This window comes from Archocentrus centrarchus, chromosome 16 (genome assembly GCF_007364275.1).
Source record: "Archocentrus centrarchus isolate MPI-CPG fArcCen1 chromosome 16, fArcCen1, whole genome shotgun sequence".
Taxonomy (NCBI): domain Eukaryota; kingdom Metazoa; phylum Chordata; class Actinopteri; order Cichliformes; family Cichlidae; genus Archocentrus; species Archocentrus centrarchus.
In genome coordinates, this window is record NC_044361.1 from 24488756 (window position 1) to 24506931 (window position 18176).

The following is an 18176-nucleotide window of genomic DNA, read 5'->3' on the forward strand; positions in this document are numbered from 1 at the left end:
ACACACACACACACACACACACACACACACACACACACACACACACACACACACACACACACACACACACACACACACACACACACAAACGCTCCCTCTTAAATTATTCGTGCCCGGAACCTTTGAATGTTGCTTGTTCGTGCGGTGGGTCAGTAATACTGGATGTACCCGATCGCTGGTTGTTGTAGCAACCACAGCATCCGCCTTTCGCGTTATAATCGCAGCAAGGGGAAAGTGGATGACTTTATCTGTATTTTATGTGGAATACGAGTTAAAGCAGTAATATGTAAGGAGGCAGCAGTTCGTGTTTATTTAGCGAACTCATGTTTACGCTGCAGTAATGTTTATCGCGAATTTGCCGTAGCCGCTAGGCGCATTTAAATCGCTGAAAAACGGCACTTTTTCCCGTCCAGCGCTGATAGCTTGGTTGTACTCAGTTGTTTTACAGCTACACTTTGTCTAAGCATGTCGGCTGTCAATAGCCTGGTCCCTGCACGGTTTCTCACCATCATAGCTCACGTCGTCATCGTGATCACGATCTTTTGGTCGAGGGTAAGTAAATAAGCACGGTGTTGTGCCAAAAAGTGATTTTCGATGTTTCTATGTGCATTTTATGTATAATGTCTTTGCTTATATTGGTGAATAGGGTGTAGTCAATATGATTTATGAAGGGCTTATATATAAAATGAAGAAATTACCTGTTTTTCAAATATGTTTATGACTCATTATTATACATAAATCCTCTTTGGTCACTTAAAATATCTTTATAGAGTGTAATGTTGTATTTGTTGTGATTTCTGCTGCCCTCTTGGCCAGATTTCTCTTTAAAAGAGATTTTTAAGACCATTTACAGTTTTTACCCTGATAAATAAAGAATATATAAAAGGCACTGCCAAAAACTGATTGCAGCTTCTACCTTGTGACAGAAACGTTGTTTCTCGCTCAAAATGACTTGATATCATTCACAAGAGATATGTTTGATATATTTTCCACAGATTATAGATCAGCAAGTTATTTACAACAGCTTAAATACAGGCAATTATTTTCTGGCAAATACCGGAAATCACTTTTTTTGCACAGTAATTGCCAAAAAAAAGCCTTGCTAGGCTATAATCTGTGAAACATATGTCAAATATATTTCTCGTGAACGAAATCAAGACACTTTGAGAAAGAACAGAAAGAACATTCTTGTCATAAGGTAGTAGATGCAATCAGTTTTTGGCAGTGACTTTTATATAGCCTTTATTTATCTGGGAAAAAGTGCCATGGATATTAAAAATGGCTTTTTAAGAGAGATCTGTCCCAGACGGCAGCAGAAATTGCAACAAATATAACATCACAGTTCTGTAAAGCTATATTAAGTGGCCAAAATCAATTGGACTGATTATAATGTAGATACAATAATGCAGAGCCATAAAGATACTTGCAAAACAGGTCATTTCTTCATTTTATATATAACCCCTTCATAAATTCTGTTACTTACAGTCTATTTAGCAATATAAGCAAAGACATGACTGCAGATGCTGGCTTTGAAGTTATACAGGAAAGTGTTTTTTTAAAAAGCTGCAACAAAAAAGTGATTCCTTAAAGCAGAAACTAAATATTGTACAATAAGGAGCTTAAAATGAGACTGTCATTTTATCTGTAGCTGCTCCAGGATTACAGACCTCACTCTGAGCAGTAGAACTGTCAGCACAATCAGCTGGTGAATATTGTCAAGAGTGTAATTTGACCTAAAAAAACATTTTTTTTTTTTGCTAATTTGTAAATACAAATGAACAAGAAAAATCAACTTTATCAGGGGATAAAGTCATTAAAATAATAAAAGTAAATGGAAGCCATAGATTGTGATCTACTGACTAATCAGCCTCTGTATTGGGAATAATTAGTCGTTTTGCTTTGAGAGTTTTGATGAAGTATAGAGAATGTCAAAAGGAGTTGCATATGATAGGATTCCAAGAGATGATCTGTAGTACTGCACGGGGAAGTCAGAAGTGGCAGAGATGTATGTGAGGGTGGTGCAGGAAATGTATGAGGACAGCAAGACAGTGGTGAGGTGTGTGGTAGGATGGGTTTATGGTGGGGTGGTTGAATTACATTGGCTCTGAGCCCCTTATTGTGGTGATGGACAGATGGTAAGGTCAGGCAGGAGTCTCTGTGGACTGTATTGTTTGCAGATGACATTGTGATCTGTATTGAGAGTAATGAGCAGGTGAAGCATGCAATGGAAAGAAGAGGAATGAAAGTCGGTAGAAGCAAGACCGAATATATGTGTGAAATGATCTCACTCATTTGTAACTTTTATTTTACAGGAAAATAATGTTAAGGCTTGTTTGCCTTTGGATTTCACACAAGAGCAGTATGACACAGAGGACAGAAAGTATGTAAATGTTTAATAAACACATTTGACACACACTTATATACCCACCCTCAATACAATACGTGTATCCTCTTTTTCAGGCTGGTGGTGGCATTGTCAGTCACTCTCGGTCTGTTTGCTATAGAGCTGGCTGGATTCTTTTCAGGAGTGTCCATGTTCAACTGTAGCCAAGGCCTCCTTTGTATCCTTTACGCTCACACTTTACACTCCATTTCTTGTCTGTGGTTCAAATACAGACATTTATTGCTTATTATACCCCTGATCCACATAGTTTCCTCCCTAAGGACGCTCTTTATGACTGACTGTCCAAAAAAATGCAACTACTCCAAAGAAATATAAAGTTTGCAGTTGCAAATGAGATGATGATCTGGGACTCCAAGGCAGATAGAACGATGTGTGGTAGTATTAGAGTAACGACTACAATGATGTTAGTATCAAAATACGTAAAGCAATAGTTAAAAAAGTGCTTCTGATCAGTTACACTTCCATGACTACCTTTTGCCTATTATAGCAACAGGAGTCCATGCCAGTGCCTCAGTGGCTCTGCTTTTCTTTCTATTTGAGCAGTGGGAGTGTGACATCTACTGGTGGATCCTTGCCATCTGCAGGTTGGTGTAGAAACTTGCTCAGCTTGTCTGTGTATTTTCCCTGACAGATGTTTTAACCAGCACTGGCTGTCCACTGCAGCGCATCAGTATCTTTGTCTTTTTTTGTGTTTGAAAAGTGGGAATGCTGGACTTACTGGGTTATTTTTGCCACCTGCAGGTTGGTGTGTATGTGCGTTGATGCGAATATTTGTATAGGGCAAAATGATAGAGCCTCTTTAAGCAGTGAAGTATGACCTTCATTTGTGTCTCTGTTTCTTCCTTTAGTGTTCTACCTGCATTAGTGGAGATTCTTCTGTTCATCGCAGTTTTTGGACTGAAGAAGAAGCCTTTATGAATGACAGTCCTGATGTAAAGTACTGCTGTAGCTACAGTTTCTGGTATTCATTATGTACAGAAGAACAATAGATACCAGACATATGTGGGTACAAAGCACCAACTGTAAGGGATGTTAAAAAAAATGGCTTTTCATAATGTTTTTTAATCTGTTTTTTTCATCTGTATTTTGAATAAAGTAGATGCAGCAAAGGTTTTTATCTCTATTTTTAGTATGTTTGAGTTGGAGTGTTTAGTTTATAAAGTGTGTAAGTGTAGTGTCAGTTGTAACTTTGTCAATAAATATTGTAATTTTGTTTTGTTTTTTCTTCTGTCAGCTTGATGGAAAATCGATCTCCTTTAATCTAAAATGCGTTCTTTACAAATTATTTTTACAACAGTTACAACTTTTTTTTCCTGAGTGGATGTGAAAATACTATCCTCACATTTAGCATATAAAGTCTGAATAAATAATGTTTGAATGTAACTTTTCAAGTTCTCTTGTGAATTGTAGCACTCAGGAATATATATACATATATTTATATAATCAATTTGATTTTTCTTCATCCTACTTAGAAGAAAAAATAAACACCAGCAAAAATCCAGGGCATAGGGTCCATAATTATAAGATCACATGGGCCCATGGTCTGTAATCTTTGCTGGTGTTTATATTTTCCTCTATGTAGATAAGAGAGAACAATCCTTCTATTTTTATACGTAATATAAAAGGACAATGATCCACACCAATATAATGCATAATAAAAAAGTACAGCCCACGCCCCTGAAAGTACAGCATATTTACAGTGTAAGATGGTGAACTTTTGTTTTCCTGCTAAAAGGCCTGGAAATTACACACTACGTAAGGTTACAGTATAATTATTTCTATGACTTATTTCTATGTCAATACGCTAGTCGAGCTTCTCTCTACCTTCTCTAACTCCTCCCACTGGTGCCACCTGACTTTAGGGCCGGCTAATCTGGTTTTTCGTTCCTAGAGCCCGGGCAGCTAGCTGGCTCGTCGAAGTTCAATTTAATTTATCGGCGCTTCGTTGCGAAAACTGCAATTAAGTATTAAGTTATGGGTATGTATTACATAATAATTAATACTCACACGCAGGCACAGACATAGATGTGTCGATATTGTCAATCTCAGTGTGTAGTCCTGCCCTGCAGTCCTGTAGCTAGTTAACGTTAAATGTAAACCACGCTAATTTAGATTTTTTATGCCAGTTTAGCAGTTCCAGAAATCAGTACCTGAAATGTTTTGATGGACTGTGAATGCAGGAAGTTACATTGGAGGGTCTTTTTGGTGCTAATGTGAGTGTATGAGCATGGAGCTAACCGCTATATGTGGGAAACGTTATGCGTGAACACTGACGTGGCGTTAAGCTCTGAAGTATGTGACTTTCTAATTCAAACGAGAGCCGGCATTTTAAACTGCTTTTCACCGGCGTTTATTTTGGTCAGTATTACAGTATATTCTCAGTCCTATACTAGATCACCAGTTAGACTCGGGTAGCCTCAGTTTTTTTTCCCCTAGATGACGGCATGTTTCTGTCCTTTTTAGCGGTGAACACAGGAACCTCTCTGGTGCTGTCCAGTCTGCTCTCAGTGCTGGTGTTTGCTGGGATGCAGATGTTCAGCAAGCAGCTGGCCTCCACTGAGTGGCTCACCATCCTGGGAGGTTTTCTGGGCTCAGTCCTCTTCATCTGCTCCCTGACTGTATCCTTTAGGTGACATCAAGAGTTGAACTTTCATTAAACTACAGAGTTGTTTTGGAAACAGTTAATGAACAGCCTTCGGTACTGCTGTTGTCTCTTAACATTCTCCTGCATTTGAATTTTTACATTCTCGCAGCATTTGAACCTTTTTTTTTGCTTTTTGTTTCTTGAAATAGGTTTCATAATACAACATGGTTTTAATATGTGCATAAAAATATATAGGTTTAAATATAAAAATATACAGATGCTACTGAGGAGACTTGCCCCTTAACTTTCTTTCCAGGCATTTAATAATCTGGAAAACCTAGTTTTCGGGAAGGGATTCCAGGCCAAGATATTCCCGGAGAGTAAGTGATGACGGCTCATACAAGGCTGTTTTTCTTTGTTCATGTGGCGTTTAATATATTTCGGATGAGTCAGTTTTAACTGAACAACTGAAACATCATAATTGTTGATAAATAAGGTTTTTAATAAAACCAGGGCTAGCTCTAGCCTAGAAATAATAGGTGGGAAACTTGGGCGAGCTGAAGACTAGAGGTTAGAATATCTTGCTAACCCAGAGGATGCTGATTTGAGTCCCTGTTCAGATCTGGCATCTCCTCTCTGAGATTTCTGATTTTGTACACAAGTCCTGAGAAAAATAATCCTAAGAAACAAAATCCTGACTAAACTATAATAATAATAAACACTTAATTGTTCTCACACATATGTAGCAGCTATATGATGGTTTCTACAGGCTGAAGAGCAGCAGTCACTGCAGTTATTATTTCTAAGAATAACACAGGTAATATGCGCCACAGACGCATACTTCAGCTCTCCGCAGTGAAACCTGTCCAGCTTTTTTTGTGCCTGTTAAAATCTAATTACAGCTCTCTGTAATTAATAGCTCTCCTTGGTCTCTGTGTGTTCTTTACTTACCTGAGGTAAATAAAGCTTCTGTGCTACCATTGATCACATTGAAAGAGTGTATGGTGGAAGTGACTTTGGAGGTGTGGTGTAAGCTGCTCCACACACAAAAAGAATTTTTTGATTGGGTGGGCAAGTGGTTGTGAGCCTACCCCTGCCAATAACTAGAGCCGGCCCAGGTTTGAATACACCATGACAGCCAATATTGTTAAGTGATTTAACACACCATCTTATTATCTGTATGTATATTTTAAGCGCTGTAGGCTGATATTAATGCTCCTCGTGTATATTATTTATTGTCTCCTTCCAGTTCTCTTGTGTCTGTGCCTTTCACTGTTTGCCTCTGGCCTGGTACACCGTGTCTGTGTCACTACATGGTAAGTGATACAGTGCAGAACACGCTTACCTAAATCAGTGTCATACCTCACAGTGAGAAATCACCTCTAAAAATATTGGATTATTAATGTACTTCTGTGCTTTCTCCCTGTCCAGCCTGATATTTTCCCTCTTTGCTCTGTACTACATCAACAAAGTATCTGCTGCCCTCTACCAAGCAGCTGCTCCTGTAGTAACACCACCAAAGTCAGCAGAGCAAGAGCAAAAGGAAGAACTGAAGAATCTACTGGATCACACCTGAATCACATTTGGATCCTGTTTAACCGTCATTATTCCCCATGTGCTGATCTCATCGCTACCACCCATGCACAGTTTTGTCACAATGATCCATGATCTTATTATGTTAGGCCATTTTTTTTTTTTTTATACAATTTGGTTTGGGGTTGTTACTGTAAGTCGTTTCATTTACAAGCCTATACAGTCTCTGTACATTCCATTCATGCTTTCTTATCAGTGCTCTTTTTAAAAAGGTTGCAAAGAGATTCTCACCCCCCCCCCCCACCCCAGTCATGGCACCTGTATATTCATCAGTACATCAGTTGTTTTTTTTTTTTTTGTTTTTTTTTGGAATCCATTTTGTAATTAAACTTTGTGAAAGACTTCAAACGTGTTGTGCTTCCTTCACACCCGCTCAGATTGGAAATGATGGTCTAAGTGAAGTATAAATGTGTCCAGTGCATAGCAAGTCCACGATACTTATCAATGTAATGCTCTCTGATTTGGGAAAGATAATTTAGAGGCACGGCACATTTATGTCATGGTTTTTCATACCAAAATATTTTGTGGCTTTTCAATTTTTCTGTTATATATTGAAATGTACATTTAAAGAGGACAGCAGTGGCTTAAAGCTTAGAGAAAAGGAGTTGTGGCTCTAGTGGTTAGCACCAAAATTATAACTTTAACAAAATAAATATTGGTATTTTTTTTTCTCCAGATTTGTAAGTGAACAATATTATTTCAGATCTCATTTTTCTAGAGCTTAATCTGAAGTTTTAATTCAGTTAACCATTTTGTCACCACTAATTTTAGTTTTAGTTGGCTGTAATAATCTTGGGTCACTCTACAACCCCTTGGAGAACAGGACAGAGTGAAATCACTGAGGAGCCTTTGAGCAAGTCTTAAAAGTTTGCCCAGTGACTGAAAAGTCGCACTGTACTGGACACCATCCAGGTGTGTCTGAATCTGTTTAAACAGGGTGCTCTTCCAGTGGCGCTGAAAGACGCATCTGCGAATACAGCTCCCGTGCAGGTGTGTATATGGTCAGCTGCGATATTTAGATAAGTGCTACATATCAAAGTGCAATCCACATGAACGCACCACCCAGCGGACCATTGCCCGGAGCCTCACACTCCCTCTCTCGGTTCGCCGTCCTGCTCTCTTGTATCCAGGTATGCCGACTGTTTTGGCTAAAGAAGGTCCAGACTTGCATTCCCAGCAGGTCCCATCATGCACGCACTATTCTGCTTAACGTCATTTAGATGATGAAATATACACAAACCGAGTGTAGGTTTTTGTGAGGCAGTATCTTTGCGCCAACACGTCTTGCAGTGACTGTGGGAAAACAGTGACGATGTTCCATTATTTGCTCTCCGTGTCCCTCCCTTTCCTCCCTCCATCATTTGGGCGTTACGCGATGACTATAAAGTGTTGAATAAACTTTCAGTCAGCCTCCGTCTCGCTCCACTGAAGTACTGCACAGTTTCTGCCTCTTCGTGACCTGGTAATGCTATCAGACTGCTTTAACACATTTTAATCATGGTTTTTTTTTTTGTTTTTTTTTGTGTTTTCATTGATTGTTTTTTTAAAGTTTTTGCCCACTAATGTTATGTTGGGTCCGCTGTGGCGCTGTTGGTTCAGCACGCAGGATTTTCCTCCTTTGATACTCTCTGTAGTTCGTCTTTAATGTGTGCGTGTGTGCGTGTGCTCGACCACAAAGTGTAAGAAGCAGAAGCCATATAAGGATTTTGAGTTTGGGGCCAGAAAGTGATGTGTATCAGAAGAATTTGTTTTGAGTGCCAGGAAAACCAACACCCACATCCCCCTGTGTTAGTTTTGGACTGAAGTGCTGTAACCTCCTGCTCGGCTGAATGTTTCACACGTTTTTTCAACACTGTGAATGTAGTAATGTCACAGTAAAAATAAAGACAGAAAAAAGGAAAAGAAAATGAATTTATTTATACTTGGGCTGTTTAAAATGTTAAGCTTCTTATTGAAACCTCAGCACGGGGTCACTCTTTATGATTATTTGTCTTATAAAATGATTTTCAGGGGTAACTTGTGACAGTTGTCTTGTAAATTTAATATTGCAAACAAAGGAAAAGAAAAGTCCATTTATTTCCTTTCCTTTTTCTCCTTTCAGCACTCATTTCTACAACCATGACTGACTTGGAGAAGTCCATGGAGTCCATGATAACCGTGTTCAATAAGTATGCCCATGATGGCAAAAATGGAAAAGCCTTAACCAAGAAAGAACTGAGAAAACTAATTGAGACCGAGTTACCCAACTTCCTGAAAGTAAGGATCTTTTCTTCCATCATATGTGATCTCTGTCCTCAGTTATTGTCCATATTTAAGTATTATTGCTGCTGTAACTTTGCACCGTGAACTTGTCTCTTGTTACGTTTGTTTTAGAGCCAGAAAAATCCCAACACCGTGGACCATATTATGAAAGATCTGGACCAAAACAAAGATGATGAGTTGGACTTTGAAGAATTTATGCCATTCATCGCCGGCCTCACAATGGCCTGTGAGAAGTACTGCTCCATGAGTGCCAAAAAGAAGTGAAAGAAGTGATGTGCAAAACACTTTAAGGGAAAATAATGCTTGGGTATTTTTTTAACAGATAAAGTTGATTGTGTTGCAATTTTGTGTCAGATTTACAAGTAAAAACTGCTTTTGAAAAAATTTCCCCTACTCTTTGTCTACCTTTATAGTAAAATTTTGTTCAAAGACATGGAGTGTGCTAGAGTTTTATCTGCTTTCTAAGAATTGACTTCTGCTGCACATTGAACCATTTTAGACTAGAAGAGTTCAAGTTATGCCAGAAAATGCCTCTGAAAGTGCAGAGAGTATTGACGTGTTCACATCTAATATGCATCATTTCACTCGTGCTTCTTTTCTGGAAGTTGGACTGAGGCAGCAGTTGCTACACAGCATGAGGGCTAAATGGTTCAATACAGGAATGTGTCAGATGTTTGTGCTGAAGTTTGGTGCAGCACACATCCCTCTACGGCATGAGCTCGTTATTTATTGAGGGTGGGTCAAATAAGTAGAATTTTTTGGAGATGGTGGAGCTTCTCTTACAAAACTCCTCCAGATAAGAAACAAACTGTGTGATTTGAACTTGGTACAGATTCATGGAAAATGTTAAGTACTAGCCTCACTAGAAGTTTGGAATTCCATCTTTGAACTGACTGAACTCCATGAGCCAATTACGAGTGTGGAAAGTGTTATATATGAAGTAGCTGCAAATATTAAAGACAATAAGGTGGAGATAAACAACAGTAACATTTTTGGAAGGCCTTCATATATCTATATGAGCATTATAAATTTGTTAAAAGAGAGAAAGTGACTTTTATAATTCGTACTTTGTCACTAACATTCTGCTGGGGAATGATAATAATCCTGCAAAGTGTGTGAAAACTCAGCAGTTACCTAAAATGTGTTTGATATTTGTTACTGAAGACATTTTCATAAAAGCCCTGGTCGCTTATATACAATCCACCACAAGCAAAAGTGTAAAAAGATGAGCATTGATTAAAACACAGTGCCAGTCAAAAGTTTGGGCATGCTTACCCATGTGTCCAAACATTTGACTGGTGCTGAATTTACTGCAGGAACACTTGCTGAATGTCAGCAGCTTTCATCCAACTCAAAGAAGCTTTTCCTATAAGTCAGTGTCAGGTCAAAAAAATCAGACATCCATCCATTCACCCTGTTCAGGGTCGTGGGGGGGCTGGAGCCTATCCCAGCTGTCATAGGGTGAGAGGCAGGGTACACCCTGAACAGGTCACCAGCCTGTCGCAGGGCCAACACAGGGAGACAAACAACCTTTCACACTCACATTCACACCTATGGGCAATTTAGAGTAGCCAATTAACCTAACCCCAGTAAGTGCATGTCTTTGCAATGTGGGAGGAAACCCACACAAGCACGGGGAGAACATGCAAACTCCACACAGAGAGAGGGAGAGGCCTGGGATAAGGTGGAATCGAACCCAGACCTTTCAGATGTTATTCTAACTGTGAGGCAGCAGTGCTAACCACCGCGCTGCCCCAAAAACTGGACATTGTTAAAAAAAAAAAATTTAAAAAAACACTCAAAAAAAGATCATCTGGAGAAAAGCAAAATTCATTGCAATCTGGTTTATTGAGCTTCCACCGCTAACCAACTGCTCCTGGATGTACCGAGGACACAGTGGAGGCTGATTTTGTTTTAACATAATGTATTTTTTAAATTTCTGTGTTCAGCACTTTTGTCAGTGGTTGCTGTTCTTCAAGCGCTTTACAAATAAATTTGACTTGATTTGACTTGACATTGACTGTATGACAACTTCCCGTCAAGGCCAGTCTACTGTGCTGAAGCCAGCATGTAGGGCATGCAACATAGAGGTACAGCCTCCTTGAGGCCACACAGAGTTCAGTTCTTAGGCACACGGTCACAGAGTTCACTCACTAAAGTGCACAATAACATGTTAACAGAATCATTTACTCCAATGTATAACTTGTAACATTGCACATCTTGCTTTTTGTTTGTTTTTCCTAGGGGTTATTTTTCCATTTTTGACCTTAACACAAGAACAGATCATGATTTAGAGGATCTTAAATGAAGCCATAAAGGAAGTTAAAAAGAAGTCCAACTCAAGGAAAGTTTAAAAACACTGGTATATTTTGAATTCTAATGAAAACTTTGGAAATGTGTGTTTTACATAAAAGTGAGACAAAAATCTAAAAGATATTTGAGTCTTTTTTTTTTTTTCAGATTTGAAAGTTGGTTCCAAAGCCTTATTTCTCATTGCTATTAATGCTCTTTGTTCACTCACTGCAGCAACAAGAACCGCACTTGACATTTTCAGGCGTCCCTGTTCAGGACAGAGTTTTAATCTAAGAGGCATACTATTTGTCTCACTAGTGGGACTATTTACATGTTTGTTATGTGAAGAAGATTAAAAAAAAAAATCATTATAAAAGACAAGATGTAGCTTGTAAGATATCAAAACATTTTTTTGTAGCGACACAATTGATGGATGGATGGATGTTATGATTTGACCAGAAGATGGTGCTACAATGTTTGGTATAAAGTCAGGCAGCAATGCAGGTGACTGTGTGATTTTAAGCTGTGTACACCTCCATTTAAACAACAGTGTTTAAACCAACTGAATGAATAAATGCATGTCTACTTGTGAAACCCTGAAGCACCATGTAGCCTGTGCTTCCGGAGGGCAGAACAATGAAGAAAGATGCAAACCTCAAGGAAAATATTTGATTTAATTAGTGTGCTTGGCTGAAATGTGAAAAAAAGGTTAACAGTGTTGAATGCATTTCATTGGTGCAAGGACTAAATAATAAATGTCACATCAGTTTTGTTATTGCTTGGTCATCATGTTGGCCTGCACTGCAGACAGAGATAGTACTTAAAATTGGAAAGATTTCAAATTCAGTTTTGCCTCTACCTGTCTTATCATTGCCGAAATCCATTTAGAGAGCCTGCCAGTTCATCCAGTGCTTCTTCTCTTGGTTTTTCTTCCTTTCTTTCCAACCCTGATTAAGTAGAAGCTCTGGTTTGAGTTTTGAGTCGGAGTATTCGGGCGGATTGAGTTGCATTTGGGGAAGCAAGATGATCAGAGATACGCTGAGTTGAAAAGGAGCTCCCACGGGCAACAAACCAGGTGAAGAAGAAGACTTTGCCCCATTCCTTAACAACCGTTTCACCTCTGGTTGTAGATGCTGTAAGTGGGAAGTATGAATATTTGACAAAAAGCTCTAAACTGTAAAACTGAGGAAGTTGCATGTAACAAATACAGGATGGTCCATTAGGAATGTGTGAGGTAAATTTACACGTTACGCAGTCGTTCAAAAGTACTACAGTAAGACTTTATAAAATAGAAAAACTTCAGAGCTACAGTGTTCACTTATTTATTGCAGAAGAATGTGACAGTTAGAAGGTTTGTTGATGAGCAGCGATACTTAGATGCGCGTATACATTATTTGCTTGTATAGACAGACGTATAGCATTGTTATCAGCTTTACCCAGTGTGTTTTTTTGTGCAAATGCAGAGGAACTTGTCCTTCGCACGCATTATTTTGAGGAAACACTTTAACTGTTGTGTCAAAGAAATTTATTCCAATGCTTTGGCATTTCTTTGGCTTTGGTTTTGGCATGCTGCTTTCCTGGACAATACATATTACATTAATAGAAAGTATACTCCATCCATCAGTCTAGTATAAACCTAAAATGTCATTCATTTACTTTAAAATGCATGCAATTTAAAAACTAACATCTTTGATTTGCTGTGGCCGTTCATATGCACCCTGTTTGGTTTCATTTTCCTTAAAATGTTTCTGACCGGCTGTCAGATGCCTTTTATTCTAGACTGGCACACTTCAAGCCCTTCTCTTACAAATGATTAATTAATGGAGTGCTGATGTGATCAGGCATCTCATCGCTGCAGAGGACTTCTGAAGCTCAGCTAAAGAGATTGTTGTATTCCTGGTCACCTCAGTGACAGAGGCCTCTCTAACTAATTAATTCACTAAGGCCAGAGAGCAAACTTCAGTACTGTGCAAAACTCTTGAGTCCCAAGGAACCAAACTTTCTTGTAATTTTAAAGTGGTGTTAGTTCTTAAGCCACTTAACACTGATGTATGAATTATTAAAGCATAAAAAAAAGGACACCCAACTCGAGGGATGAACCAGTGTTGTGTCTTGTCATAACAGACAACTTAGCGATGAACCAATTTTAAATTATATCTTTAGGCACTTTAGCAGCCTGTTGCAAAAACACCCAATTTGTTCTCATTTGCTTGGCTGAATTTACAAATAATGCCAAAGATAACACAGTTTGACAGACATAAGAGGACAAAATCTACAGCAGATGAACACTATCTTAAAGTCATGTCCTTAATAAACTGGAAAAAAATCCAGCAAAGACCTGACGCAGGACCTAAGAGATACATCTGGCTATTCAGTTGATCCATGTTCACTGAAACCTCATTAGAAATAGTCTCAGTGGAAGGGTGGCTGCCAAGAAGCCATTTTTAAGGAAAAAACAGGAAGAAAAGACTGAAGTATGCCAGATTACACAAGAACTGGACTGAAAATCAGTGTCAACAGGTCTGATGGAGTGATGAATCCAAATTTAAAATTTGTGGTTCAAATTGTTGTCAATATGTCCTGAAGAGGTCAGGAGAGAGGTACAACAGTGAGTGTCTACAGCATTCTGTAAAACACGGGTAAGGTTCCATCATGGTGTGGGGCTGCATGTTAGGCAGTGCTGTTGGAGATCTTGTCAAAATTAATGGATTTATGAAAGCAAAAAAAAAGTATCATCAGATTTTGATCCACCGTGCAATACATCTGAAAAGCATCTGATTGGCAATGGCTTCATTATTTAGCATGACTATGATCCCAATCACACTGTCAATGCAGTAAAAAGCATACCTGGATGGAAAAACACACAATGCAACACTATCAGTCATGGCTTGCCCTCCCCAGAGCCCGGACCTCAACATTATTGAAGCACTGTGGGATCATCTTGACAGAGAACAGAACAAAAGTCAGCCAACATCCAAAGAAGAGCTTTGGATGTCCTTCAAGAAGCCTCGAGAACTATTCCTGAAAACTGCGCAAAGAAAGCTGCCTCAGAGAGAGTGAGAGAACACTGAAAGAGTTCACTGAGCGTTCAGGCTGTGTTGAAGAATAAAGGTGGTCATACCAAATATTGACTTTCAAACTTGTTAGAATTGTACAAACTCTGTTTTTGCCTTATACACTGTATTTGCATTTATGCTTGCACATGTTTCAAAAATTGCTGCACCTCTTTCCCATTTTCCTAGCAAAACACATACAAATAGAAATGAGGAAGAAATGTTGGAAATGGCTCAAGAGTTTTGCACAATACTGTAAGAGTTCTGCAGGTCAGAATCACTCAGGCCAGTGTGTTCTTGCATTAGAAATGATTTAATGTCCTTGCTCTGGTCAATTTAACTGCAGGGGTCTATAAAGAGTACCCAGTACCTTCTGACTTGATTATTGAAAAAATGTCTGCATACTATTTTTCTTTTACTTGCTGGCATATTTTATATCATTTTGGGTGTAGACTGATGTAAAAATGCAGATTTTTAAAGCTGATCTATAAAACAGTTTGCAAAAAAAAAAAAAAAAAAAGCAGTCTGAATATTGTTTGAAGAGTATTTTATAAAACCACTAGTAAAACATTAAATTATATCACAGTGTAGTTAAAGAAATGAATTTAAAGTTATTTATATTTAATAAGAAACCTTTAAAAAGAGAGACTTCATGTTCATGGTACTGATTCACCACTGAAAAGGTTCATAGCCTCTCCAGCAGTGAAACTGTAATGCATATCCCTGCCAGCAGAGTGTGGAAAGAAAGTTTTTTTGTAATTAACGCCACACGATACTTCATCTCCATTTTCTTTTCCTCCCCTGCGACGGGAAACTGATAGTCATTAATTGAAAGTAATACGACCTAAGTGAGGAGAGTGAACTGACCTATAAAGAGGACTTGGCAGGGGGGCAAGAGAGAAAAAGAAGAAAACTGTGCCTTTCTGATGCCTTGGAACAGAGGAGTGGAAAATGCAGAATGAGTTACATAACGGATGAACTGAAGTGACTTTCGTCAGCATCAAACATGTTCAGCCACACAGGGAAGCTGCTCACTCCGGCATTTTTTTTTTTTTTGCCTTATTTGACTTTTACCTGCTGCTGCTTTTATGTAGTCTAGCTGAATCAAAGTAAGACATTCACAGATTCACTTAATGAGTGTGTACACCAAGTGAATTTGAGTAGAGTGAAGCATTGGCTTGACGGTCACATCACTGCATCGAAAAGAAACTGAATACAGCCCTTTAAGTGTGGACCATTAGCAGCCACATACACACAGAGGCAGTGTAGACACTGCAGCAACTGACTGTAACTTTCCATTTACTCTTTTTTTTTTTTTATACACTGAGCTGCTATTCATGGAAAACTTTCCTGCTTTCCCGTATTCCATCTGTACCAGAATACTTCCTGCACCAGCGCTGCACATGGCACTCGTGTAAGAAATATCAAAATTTCTTCTCTGCACAAAAACATAAATATTGTCCTTAGTTTTACAGCACTGCACATCAGATACAGGTCGGGTACAGCTATTATGGGTGGAGTCAGGCACATTTCAGAAGTATGAATCACTGCTGGTGTGTGTTTGTGTGGTTGCCTACATGCCAGCGTGTGTTTGTGTGCATGTGTGAGTCAGACAGTGTGGGTCTAGCCTTTAAGAGGTGGCTTTCTCCTCCGTTTGACAACAGTCTCTCCTGGGACCAGGCTGGTGACACAGACGCGATCTCTCTACACCTCAAACTCTAAGGTGAGTAGTGAAATGGAAAGCTGAGTGTGAGGGGAGTGAGTTTTGAGGATGGAAATAAAAGGAAATTGTAGCATTCAGTCCAGATGCAGAGTATTAAAAGCGAGGGACATCTTGAATGATAGAATAAAAAAAGAGAATGAAACTGGCACTATTATTGTTGATCTAACATGGGAAAAGTATTTACTACAACTTTAATAAATAGCTCTGAGGATTCTTCAGTTATGGCACCATTTACTTTGAATACCTGACTTTTCCTCCTCTTGTGTGTGCAAACATTACACTCATGCTGCGTGTTTCAAACTGCTACTTTAACCATGTAGCGTCTGTAGAAAAAAAAAAAAATCTCACAATGAATGCAATTTTCTTTTTTTTTAATCCAGCTTCAACCATGGCTCGTCTCGATCAGGTCATTCCAAACATTGTGGATATATTTATACAGTATGCTGATGATGGTGAAGGCAAGAAATGCCAGCTAAACAAAGAAGAGCTCCAGAAAATGCTGGAGGAGCAAATTCAAAGCCCCGAGTTGAAGGTAAACAACTCTGCAAACTTATTTTGCACGAGACATCTATTTATGAATAAATACATTACGAAGCTCCTTATTCACAATGAGCTTCATACTGTTAACTGTATGAATGTATTATATACAGGATAAAATTAATGCCGCTGATATTGAGGAAGCCATGCAGCTGCTGGACAAAAACCATGACGGTGAGGTCAACTTTCGTGAATTTTGTCGGTGTATTTGTGTCCTTGCCAAATGCTACTACCAGAAGAAGAGAGGCAAGGGTGGCAAGAGAGGCAAGGGGAAAGATGACAAAGATGACTGCGACCAAGAAGACTGAAGCAGCTACAAATATTAATATTTATTCTGTAGCACTATGTTTAAAAATGCCTGGTACGTATTACACATGCAGCACGTGCATATCTGTAGATTACTGGGATTTGGCCATTTGCACTTCCTCTGTGTTTTAAATTTCAGATTTGTTGTCTTCTTCTCTGAATAAACTTGATTTCAAAAATGTTTCCATTCCATACTGAAAATAAATAAAACCTATTAAGTCTGGACTGGGTTTACTCATCTATTCATGGCAGTTACTGCATGTGTAGAGGCTGGGTGTACGGTGTCATTGCAGGAAAGCATGGGCTCATCAGACACAGATAGTCAGTCCTTCTACAGAGGAAGTCTTACTAACTGAAAACTAAAGCTTCATCTAATATATAATTTCTATGCCACAAATAAAGGAACTTATAGTTTATGTCTGTCTTACTCTCATTTTTTATGTATTAATATCAAAACAACTGTTTTAAACATTGAATGTGTCCATGATCCAAATTTAAACAACCCAAACTTGCATCTCCATCTTTCTGAAAAAGTTAAAAACTTTCTTAAAACTATAGCTTAGTATTTATTATAAAAAGAACAAGTGGCATTTGGAGAAAAAAATGTTTATACAGGGTTTCTCCATGTATTAATCATTAAAGTCTTTTTACTCCGCCATACACACAGTCACAAGTTTGCATAAGAAAGCTGTATAGTCAGAACAGGTTGAGCATGGCTGCTGTGTTCAAAGTCCTCAAGCAGTTTAGCTGACAACTGGAGTAGGATTTCAAACATCAAAGGGAAGCAGAAATAAAAATTTAATGAATCTACGCATTCTCCCTATTCGCTGCCAGGTGGCACAAGTGTACTGTGTGTGTTTAATAGATTCAAGCATCCACCATCACATTTGGTCATGCAACACCAAAATTAAACATACGGTAATTTCTGGAGCTGAATATACATATGAAAATCTATCTGGGTTATACTGATTACTGTGTCAGGGATCCCAGACTCCTGGCTGTGCCTGCTGTATAAGTTATGTAAGGAATATCATTCCTAATCCCTGTTTTTCTAGAGTTTTTCCTGAGAGATACATTTATAAAAAAAATAGACATGCAGAGACATATGAGCTCTGAAAGTCTGCACAAACTTGGTGAATCAATGTTTCAGAACAGTAGTTTACAAAATATTTTAAGAAGTGTAGTAAAAAGCCAGTGTGGTTATCTCGGTGGTACAAGATCACAGGTGTTTAAGCAGAGAAGGTTGCATGCTCAGTGTTTATTTGGACCTTAGAGCATTTGGGTGATCAGTTATTACTCGTATTTCTTTCACTCTGTTGGTGGGAAAACGGTGCATGTCTGTTTGCATATATTTGTTTGAAAGCTAAACTTTGAATAATATTGTGAAAGTTGTGCCGTTAAAACAGCTCTTACACATCCAGG

At 38.6% G+C, this 18176-nt stretch overlaps 4 protein-coding genes across 5 annotated transcripts; all 4 read left to right on the plus strand.

The window, feature by feature from the left end:
* The first annotated feature begins 167 nt into the window (after window positions 1-167).
* tmem107l (transmembrane protein 107 like) lies at window positions 168-3740 on the plus strand. 2 transcript variants are annotated; one of them, XM_030749156.1, is made up of 5 exons: window positions 168-552; window positions 2313-2380; window positions 2461-2561; window positions 2892-2988; window positions 3253-3740. In XM_030749156.1, the coding sequence occupies exons 1-5, from the start codon at window positions 466-468 to the stop codon at window positions 3320-3322; spliced, it is 423 nt and encodes a 140-aa protein (XP_030605016.1). In that variant the 5' UTR covers window positions 168-465; the 3' UTR covers window positions 3323-3740. The 2 variants fall into 2 exon arrangements, with proteins under 2 accessions (XP_030605016.1, XP_030605017.1); XM_030749157.1 differs by lacking the exon at window positions 2892-2988 and adding an exon at window positions 3049-3145.
* Window positions 3741-4253: 513 nt separating this feature from the next.
* On the plus strand, window positions 4254-6616 carry krtcap2 (keratinocyte associated protein 2). Its single transcript, XM_030749154.1, has 5 exons — window positions 4254-4382; window positions 4868-5022; window positions 5305-5368; window positions 6238-6304; window positions 6420-6616. Exons 1-5 carry the CDS (start codon window positions 4379-4381, stop codon window positions 6562-6564), a joined length of 435 nt encoding a protein of 144 aa, XP_030605014.1. The 5' UTR covers window positions 4254-4378; the 3' UTR covers window positions 6565-6616.
* Window positions 6617-7900: 1284 nt separating this feature from the next.
* s100a10b (S100 calcium binding protein A10b) lies at window positions 7901-9227 on the plus strand. Its single transcript, XM_030749161.1, has 3 exons — window positions 7901-8043; window positions 8683-8837; window positions 8955-9227. Exons 2-3 carry the CDS (start codon window positions 8700-8702, stop codon window positions 9105-9107), a joined length of 291 nt encoding a protein of 96 aa, XP_030605021.1. The 5' UTR covers window positions 7901-8043; window positions 8683-8699; the 3' UTR covers window positions 9108-9227.
* Window positions 9228-15749: 6522 nt separating this feature from the next.
* Window positions 15750-17111, plus strand: s100w (S100 calcium binding protein W). The gene is made up of 3 exons (XM_030749160.1): window positions 15750-15911; window positions 16292-16443; window positions 16562-17111. The coding sequence occupies exons 2-3, from the start codon at window positions 16300-16302 to the stop codon at window positions 16754-16756; spliced, it is 339 nt and encodes a 112-aa protein (XP_030605020.1). The 5' UTR covers window positions 15750-15911; window positions 16292-16299; the 3' UTR covers window positions 16757-17111.
* Window positions 17112-18176: the final 1065 nt, after the last annotated feature.

Coding starts and splice junctions, on each gene's coding strand:
- tmem107l (XM_030749156.1), top strand. CDS start 466: ATGTCGGCTGTCAATAGCCTGGTCCCTGCACGGTTTCTCACCATCATA. Junction 553..2,312: donor TCACGATCTTTTGGTCGAGG/GTAAGTAAATAA, acceptor TTTATTTTACAG/GAAAATAATGTTAAGGCTTG. Junction 2,381..2,460: donor TATGACACAGAGGACAGAAA/GTATGTAAATGT, acceptor CCTCTTTTTCAG/GCTGGTGGTGGCATTGTCAG.
- krtcap2 (XM_030749154.1), top strand. Junction 5,369..6,237: donor GGCCAAGATATTCCCGGAGA/GTAAGTGATGAC, acceptor GTCTCCTTCCAG/TTCTCTTGTGTCTGTGCCTT. Junction 6,305..6,419: donor CGTGTCTGTGTCACTACATG/GTAAGTGATACA, acceptor CTCCCTGTCCAG/CCTGATATTTTCCCTCTTTG.
- s100a10b (XM_030749161.1), top strand. CDS start 8,700: ATGACTGACTTGGAGAAGTCCATGGAGTCCATGATAACCGTGTTCAAT. Junction 8,838..8,954: donor AGTTACCCAACTTCCTGAAA/GTAAGGATCTTT, acceptor CGTTTGTTTTAG/AGCCAGAAAAATCCCAACAC.
- s100w (XM_030749160.1), top strand. CDS start 16,300: ATGGCTCGTCTCGATCAGGTCATTCCAAACATTGTGGATATATTTATA. Junction 16,444..16,561: donor TTCAAAGCCCCGAGTTGAAG/GTAAACAACTCT, acceptor TATTATATACAG/GATAAAATTAATGCCGCTGA.